Genomic DNA, 8,813 nt, shown 5'->3' with positions numbered 1-8,813 from the left:
TCAGCAAGGTGACCCCCAAATTTGCACAGAAGATTGTGCCCATCCGACTGAAAATGGCGCTACGTGGTTTGCCAGGACCTGGACCTACTGTTTCACTAGCGATTTTACCCATTAGAAGTCACGAGATGGCCTTAGGTCATTTACGGGTTAGTTTAGTTAGAAGCAAAAAAAAAAACTTCATGTGTTCCTAAATATACGCATAAGAATAATTGCCATCAAAAGCAGTTGCGATCAATTCGGTAGCCCATAGACCGTACCTACCTAACAATTGTCATCGCAAACCGTTAGTTAGTACGTGGCCTCGTTTGACCTGGGCAGCGTGAAACGTTCGAAAATTCGATGCGCTAGGCCTCAATCCAGGTTCGAACCAAATTGGGAACGCCTCGATTGAAACTTCACCCCTACCGGCGAAGAGGGGGGGGGGGGGGCATATGGTTTTTCACGATAGCTCGAAACACATCAGCGATAACGAGCTTAAGCTTGGCATGCCTGAGTTTAGACTCGAGCCTGATCTTGCGACACCAACTGCGTTTTCAGGTTAGGTCAGGTCACTGAAATAGACGTCCTAAGTGAACGTCCGGCCTCTGAACGGTCCTAAAATATAGCAACTTCGCAACGCCCTCGGTAGCAGATGAGCTTTCATATGGAGATCCTCAAACTAACAGGCAGGACCGGACCTAGTTAGTATCCTTCAGAGGTCTCACAACTTGTATATCTCGGATTATGCCAAAGGGTCAACCGAGGGTAGGTCGTTCACGTGACCTCACTATTATACATAAGTCAATGGGGGAAATATTGAAACCCATTTTGGCGCCGGGAATGATATGACTATCTCAAGCACATGGAAATGCGCTTGCCATCGGACCTCTTTGCAAGGTCCGATGTTGCGCTTTTGCATCGTTGACCCTGTATGACGTCATTTATGACATCACTAAGGAGCTTTTTCCATAAATCCCGATCAAATTCGGCTAGCGAGTAGGGAATGGAATCAATTGACTCGAGGAAAGCCTGCCGAATCGGATGATCATGTCTTCCTTCGACCAACTTTATTACCGGAGTGGCTTTGACCTGACCTTGACCCGAGTTCAACCAAATAAAAAGCATAGGTACCAACTACCTACCATACGGCACACCTGAGCACAAGGGCGCACACAAGGGGGGGGGGGCACACGGGCCCGTGCCCCCCCCCCCCCCCATTCGAGTTGGGGGGCCCAGCTCGAAGGAACAGGGGCCCATTTGAGGCGGCCGAAGGCCGCCTCAAATGGGCCTCTAACTAATCCTTAGACCACCGAAGACCGTGTACAAAGGGCCCTCAGATGGTCTCAAAAGGCCCTCAGATGGCCTCGAAGGGCCCTCAGATGACCTCAAAGGGCCCTCAGTTAGCGTCATAGGACCCTCCCTCATCTGGTGTCAAAGGGCCCTTAGATGGTGTCAAAGGGCCCTCAGATGGCCTCGAAGGGCCCCAGATGGCCTTAAGGGGCCCTCAGATGTCCTCAAATGGCTCTCAGATGGATGGCCTAAAAGGGCCCTCAGATGGCCTCAAAGGGCCCTCAACTAACGTCAAACGGACGTCAGAAGGCCTTAAAGGGTGTGAAAGGTCCCTGAGCTGGCGTCAGAGGGCCATGCCCTTGCGTCAAACGGCTCTCCAAAGGCCCTAAAGGGTCCTTAGCTGGTGTCAGAGGGCCCCTAGCTGGTGCCAGATGGCCCTCAGCTGGCGCCAAATGGCCATCAGAAGGCCCCAAACGGTCCTCAGCTGGAGTCCAACGGTCCTCAGCTGGCGTCAAGCGGCCCTCAAAAAGCCTCAAGGGGCCCTTAGAAAGCCTCAAGGGCCCTTAGAAGACCTCAAGAGGCCCTCAGAAGGCCTTAAAGAGCGTCAAAGGGCCTTGAGCTGGCGGCAGAGGGCCCCCCAGCTGATGTCAGAGGGCCCTGAGCTAGCGTCAAACTTAAAGTGCCCTTAGCTGGTGTCAGGGGGCCCCAGTTGGTGTCAGAGGGTCATCCATTGGCGTCTAATGGCCATCAGAAGGCCCAAAAACGGTCCTCAGCTGGCGTCCAACGGTCCTCAGCTGACGTCAAGAGGCCCTCAAAAGGCCTCAAAGGCCCCTCGACTGCTCAAAGAGTCCTTAGAAGGCCTCAATGGGAACTCGAGAGACGTTAAACGGCCCTCAAAAGGCTTGAAAGGGCCCTCTGCTGATGGCAAAGGGCTCGCACCTGAGTCAATAAGAGCCTTGTCAAAAGCGGACCTGAGAAACCTTGCCGCCCCTGGTTATCTGCGGGACTCCTACAGTTACCTGAGTGGCCCCCGTTTACTGAGGGGCCCTGGTTATTGATGGGGTCTCTGGTTACTTGAGGGGCGCCTGGTTACCAGAGGGGCCCATGGTCACCTGGTGGGCCCCTGATCAATTGAAAACCCCTGGTCATCTGAAACGCCCCTGATTACCTAAAGGGTCCCTGATCACTTGGATTCAGTGACATAGCAAGGGAGCGAGGGGTACGTGCCCGTTCTCGGGTTTAGGGTTCCTTCGAAACCGAGGGGCCCTGCGGCGCCAGTTGGTAGCAGAGGGTTCGCGCTGGCCGCACTTCAACTCGGAAGGACACCACAGGGCTTGTGGAGGGGGGGGGGGGGGGGGCGTTATTGGCTCCTATATAGCCACAATTATCTTCATAAAGGCCCAATGCCGGTTTCTGAGAGACCTCGCCGGCCGCTCAGGGCCCTAGTAACGGGCAACGGCCAACGAGGGATGGGCTGCTATGGCTCCACATCCGTCTGTGATAAACAAACGGCCCACACCAGTGTTTCTAAAGGCACCCACAACGGCAACTGCGAGGCCCTCGCGCCACCTCCAAGGGACCCCCACCAGAGCATCTTAAGGGCCTACATCGGCGGCTCTGAGAGTCCCCACACCGACGCCTCTGAGGGCCACGTACCAGTGACTCTGAGGGCCTCTTACCAGCCTCTGAGTGTCCTTGCCAGCCTATGAAGGGCCACTTTCCACTTGCAGGCCATTTTGCAGGGCCACACACATGCCAATGATGGCCCCACCAGTGTCTCTAAACCCTAAGACCCCGCAACGGCGCCTGTGAGGACCCAACACCAGCGCATCTGACGGCCTTTCACTGGCACCTCTGAGCGCGCCACACACCGGTGACTCTGAGGAGCTCGCTCGCTCGTGAAATACCATGTACATTAGGCATTAGTGTACATCAGGCACACTCCTCGGGCATAAATGATCCTTTTACGTGCCAATTTTCCACATTTTCTCATGCAAAGACCGTTTTAAAGAGACCCGTCTGCCAGTGAGACTGGACCCACCGTGCTTCCCTCCTCCCATCGAAAGGTCCTGGATACATCCTTGCCTGCGCTGACCCCGGGCCCCCGGGTGACTCGCGGGCCCGGGGTCAGGGCACCAGCAGGTGACCCCCTCTTGGGCGAAATTCTGGGTACGTGTCCGACATGCATCGTACATAGTCCTGTTGATTTGATTCATCGGTTAAACATTAAATATATGTTATAAGCTGGATCTCTAGTCTGTAATCCCGCATCGTATCAGATCAGATATAATGACATTTCATGTCGATGTGCCTAAAAGATATGCGAATATACGTGAAAAGGGAGTGCTTCTCCCGCTCCTAACATCCGGGCCAAACAGTGACCGGCCCCTGCTTCTAGCCACCCGGGGCCGGTCGGCCGGCCGGCAGTCAGTCGCTGCCCGGGGCTGATTTCTGAGGGACTTGCAAAAATGTTTATTAATGAAATGTTTTACGTAATAAATTAGTTGATTAGATATATGTACCGGCTCTGAGTCGCATTTGAGAAAAAAAAAACATGCTAGCGTAAAAATATATATGTTTTGAAAATTAAGCTGGTACCGAAATAATTGTTTTACCATGCATTGACAAACCAATTGCTCAAGCTTCAAACCAACCGAAATATAACCCCGTGGCCCGTATTTTTTTCGGGGGGGGGCCCTTCGGCATGGGGGGCCCAGTTCGAAGGTCGTGCCCCCCCCCCCCCCATTCAAAAATCCTGTGTGCGCGCCTGCCTGAGCATGACGAATACGATCACGATGGTGTCAAAATCGCGACTCTGCGACCATTTTTTTGCGAAGTTATAAAAAACGAACCCGTGCTTTGGGACACGACCTATACCTAACCTAAATGTCATCGGTTGACTTGAGACCTTAAAATCGGATACCATTTGCTGCGTCTCGTAATGGTGCACACTCAAGGGTGTCCCAAAATTCACAAAGTTTTCCAATTCACTTAGGATACATCGGGATCCCGTTCCTTGGTTCATTTGAACCTCACACACCAATTTATAGAGTAAACTACCGGTGAACAAGGTTGCCGCTAGTGCTCTGAAGTTTTATTTGCATTTTGGTGTTATATGATAGTGCAGCGTTGTAGTCTCCGAATGCAAAATGGGAAATATGTGTAAGCAGCGTAGCAATATTACCTTCTTCGATGCTCAGTGATGCTCAGATCCCACGCACATTGCACAATGATGAAAATCCGGGTTTATGTACGCATACATACGTGTGAAACTGTGTGTGTGCGTGCCCGTATGCCTCTGTGCGTGTGTGTATGTGTGTGTTTGTGTGTGTGCGCGCGCGACTGCGTGCGTGCCTACCGGATAGAAGGCAATGCCAGTTTTAATCTTGGTGTGGGTGATTTCATGTGCCGCTGATTTCGTTTGGGAGTAAGCGATCAAATAAAGGTCTCAGGTTAGTGCTTCAAATGTCTCGCTTCAGATCGAACCGTCTGCGGCAATGGCACACCACATAAACGCAGATTGAACAGAATCAAATTTACATTGCAGCTATGGGTATTAAGTTCACCGTACCCTGTCCTGAGACCGTCCACGCGTAACATCACCGTACCCTGCTCCGAGATCCGTCTAAACAAACATAATGCCTTGCTCTGAAAACCGTCTGAAACATCGTACCCTATTCTGAGCTGCTTCTAAAACATCGAACCCCATTCTGAGATCCGTCTTAAACATCGTACACTGCTCTGATGTCCATTTACACTCAACGGTCTACACGTAACGTCATCGCACCCTGTTAAATATCTGTCTACCACTACAGACCCATGTAACGTCCTTCTTCGTGTGACCGTAAAGCGACCTGTGCCATGCCACCACCTGGGCCAGCGCCTGCAGCTGGTCCTCATCTTTCGTTCTGTCCATCATCTCCTGTGCCAGCTTCACTCCGCGATCCGCTCCATCATTCACAACTGCCAGGCTGTTGACGTATTTGTGCTGCGTTGTAACCTACAGGGTAAGATACTTTTCCATTTTTGACAGGCTCTTGCAACCATTCGAGGGCGCACTCATCCAGATTCTGGATTAGTGCGCTCTCGAATGGTTGCAAAAGCCTGTCAAAAAAATGCAAAAGTATCTCAGGTTACAACGCAGTTCACAAATACGTCAACAGCCTGGCAGTTGTGAATGATGGAGCGGATCGCGGAGTGAAGCTGGCACAGGAGATGATGGACAGAATGAAAGATGAGGACCAGCTGCAGGCGCTGGCCCAGGTGGTGGCATGGCACAGGTCGCTTTACGGTCACACGAAGAAGGACCACGTGGGTCTGTAGTGGTAGACAGATATTATAGCAAGGTGCGATGACGTTATGTGTAGACTGTAAAGAGTATATGGGCCTTAGAACAGTATAAGATGTTTTAGACGGACCTCAGAGCAGTATACGATGGACGGATCTCAGAATAGGATACGATGTTTTAGACGAATCTCAGAGCAGGGTACGATATTTTAGACTGATCTCATAGCCGGGCACGATACTGTTGACGGATCTCAGAGCAGTGTATGATGTTTAAGACGGATCTCAGAATGGGGTACGATGTTTTAGTCGCATCTCAGAATAGGGTACTGTTCCAGATATTATTCCTTTCTTCAGTCTATTCAATATTCAAAATCACAATATATCACTTCCTGTATTCCATTTTTCATGTCACTCCCAAGTCCCCCCTCGAACCCAGATTTTATCCAAAAACAATCACAATATTTGCGGGAGACATTGCACTGCTCGGCACCTCCATGTTGAGGTCATTTTATAATTGCTAGCAGAACACCGCAAATACACAACATACTCCCCGGGGTGGAAGTCAAGACAATAGTAACACATAAATCATAATAGTACACAATGACGAGAGCATAGGAGCACGAGCACCCATGCCCCTTCCTGGTGGATTGACTTTCACCATTTGCGCTCACTCAGACCTCTGGAGACGTCTGGCTGGCTGATGCGGCCTCCAAGAGATACAGCTTCTGTATGGGCCGCCTTACGATACCACGCCCAGTGCGCACCGAGGCAGCACGGGATCGTCCATCCCGTCCAGGATGCACGGCACAGATCACGCCAGTTGTCCAGGTCAGGCGATTGGGAGAGGTCTCGCCTTCGATCAGCACGAGATCGCCTGATGTGGGTGCTAGCTCCACTTCAGGTCGGTGCTGATCTCTGAGGTGCCTCAGATATTCACGCTGCCAGCGATTCCACAGGGATTCCATGACTCGGCTCTGGTAACGGCGGCGGCGTGTCAGGCGCTGGGCTTCGCTCTCCCGGACGGGACTCGGACCAGATTCCAGAGAGCAGTGAAGGAAGTCTGACGGTCTCAGCGGTCGCAGGTCATCCGGGTCATCACTGACTTGAGTGAGAGGACGTTCATTGATGGCCCCCTCCACGGAACAGAGCACTGTCTCTAGCTCCTCCCATGAGAGAAGTGCTGCACCAAGTGTGCGGCGCAGCGCGTGCTTCGTAAGTTTCACCATCGACTCCCAGAAGCCGCCCCACCATGGAGCCCGCTCCACGATGAAGCTCCAAGAAACTCCCTCCGTGGCCAGGACGGCAGAGGCGGCCTGGAAGTAGGTGGCGTTGTCGCTGATAATGCTGGTCGGACTGAGTCTGCGAGCGGCAAAACGACGGTAGGCGCGGAGGAAGTCTTCCGTCCGCAGGGAACCCACCAGCTCCAGATGCAGGGCGCGCGTGACGGCAAGATACAGCTTCTGTATGGGCCGCCTTACGATACCACGCCCAGTGCGCACCGAGGCAGCACGGGATCGTCCATCCCGTCCAGGATGCACGGCACAGATCACGCCAGTTGTCCAGGTCAGGCGATTGGGAGAGGTCTCGCCTTCGATCAGCACGAGATCGCCTGATGTGGGTGCTAGCTCCACTTCAGGTCGGTGCTGATCTCTGAGGTGCCTCAGATATTCACGCTGCCAGCGATTCCACAGGGATTCCATGACTCGGCTCTGGTAACGGCGGCGGCGTGTCAGGCGCTGGGCTTCGCTCTCCCGGACGGGACTCGGACCAGATTCCAGAGAGCAGTGAAGGAAGTCTGACGGTCTCAGCGGTCGCAGGTCATCCGGGTCATCACTGACTTGAGTGAGAGGACGTTCATTGATGGCCCCCTCCACGGAACAGAGCACTGTCTCTAGCTCCTCCCATGAGAGAAGTGCTGCACCAAGTGTGCGGCGCAGCGCGTGCTTCGTAAGTTTCACCATCGACTCCCAGAAGCCGCCCCACCATGGAGCCCGCTCCACGATGAAGCTCCAAGAAACTCCCTCCGTGGCCAGGACGGCAGAGGCGGCCTGGAAGTAGGTGGCGTTGTCGCTGATAATGCTGGTCGGACTGAGTCTGCGAGCGGCAAAACGACGGTAGGCGCGGAGGAAGTCTTCCGTCCGCAGGGAACCCACCAGCTCCAGATGCAGGGCGCGCGTGACGGCACAGGTGAAAACCGCTATGTAGACCTTCTCGGGCTCGGATCCAAACGGCCGCTTCACATATAGCGGCCCAGCGTAGTCGATGCCAGTGCAGCTGAAGGGTCGAGCGGCTGTCACCCGGCTCCGAGGCAGAGGAGCCGGTCTCATGGCGAACGGTTGGGCTCGGAACAAGTGGCATTTGCGGCACTGGTTCAGGGAGGCGCGCACGGTTTGCCGCCCCCGGGTGATCCAATAGCGATCTCTGATGGCATCCACAACTTGCTGAACTCCAGCGTGACAGAGTTCTTCGTGGATCTTCATAGCCAGGAGATAAACCAGCCGGTGACCAGGCGGGAGAATCACCGGTCGTATCTCCTCTTCTGAGAGACTGGAATACTGAAGTCGTCCATCCTTTCTCAGTATGCCCTCTTCTAGCACGGGGTTGAGAGCCTTCAAGCTCGACTGACGCGGCAGGTCAAGACCCGCTTGGAGGGCATCCAGGTCTTGGCCGTACTCGGTTCGTTGGGCGTCCATGACCCACAGACGCTCAGCGGTGCTGATTTCACTTGTCGACAAAGGACCGCTGAGGCTTGTCGCCAAGCTGCGGCCTCGAGCCCATCTTAGCACCCAGGCGGTGATCCTTATCAGCTTCCTCCAGCTGCTGTAGCGGTTGATGTCCATCACTTGTCCGATCCCAGTGGATCTGGCGCGAGTTCCTACCGTTGTGAGCGCCATCTTCTTTGCTTCCACTGTACATTCGGCTGGCTCGTTGCTTGTCGGAGTCTGCGGAGGCCAGACTGAATTGTCGCCTTCCAGCCACTCTGGGCCATGCAGCCAGAGGCTGCTCCTCAGCTGCGCCGCCGGTACTCCTTTGGATGGCAGATCAGCAGGATTCTGATTGCCCGGGACATGCTTCCACAAGGTCGGCGGGCAGAGGCTCTGGATCTCGTTGATTCTGTTTCGCACGTATACTCCCCACCGCTGGGAATTGCTTCTAATCCAGTGAAGCGCTACCATCGAGTCAGTCCAGCAGCCGCTGATTTCGGTGGTGATGTCTAGTTGACTTTGCACGTAGGTGACTAACCGGGCACCGATCAC

General features: G+C 53.8%; 1 protein-coding gene across 1 annotated transcript; it reads right to left on the bottom strand.

Annotated features, from left to right (window-relative positions):
- Window positions 1–5,910: 5,910 nt before the first annotated feature.
- Window positions 5,911–8,813, bottom strand: LOC122384889. The gene is made up of 2 exons (XM_043372698.1): window positions 7,710–8,813; window positions 5,911–6,974 (listed from the first exon to the last, which is right to left on the bottom strand). Exons 1-2 carry the CDS (start codon window positions 8,730–8,732, stop codon window positions 6,228–6,230), a joined length of 1,770 nt encoding a protein of 589 aa, XP_043228633.1. The 5' UTR covers window positions 8,733–8,813; the 3' UTR covers window positions 5,911–6,227.

The sequence above is a fragment of the Amphibalanus amphitrite genome, unplaced genomic scaffold, assembly GCF_019059575.1.
Source record: "Amphibalanus amphitrite isolate SeventyFive unplaced genomic scaffold, NRLGWU_Aamphi_draft 000014F_arrow, whole genome shotgun sequence".
Lineage (NCBI taxonomy): Eukaryota > Metazoa > Arthropoda > Thecostraca > Balanomorpha > Balanidae > Amphibalanus > Amphibalanus amphitrite.
Note: the sequence above shows the minus strand (reverse complement) of the source record. Positions and strands in the feature narration are given on the sequence as shown.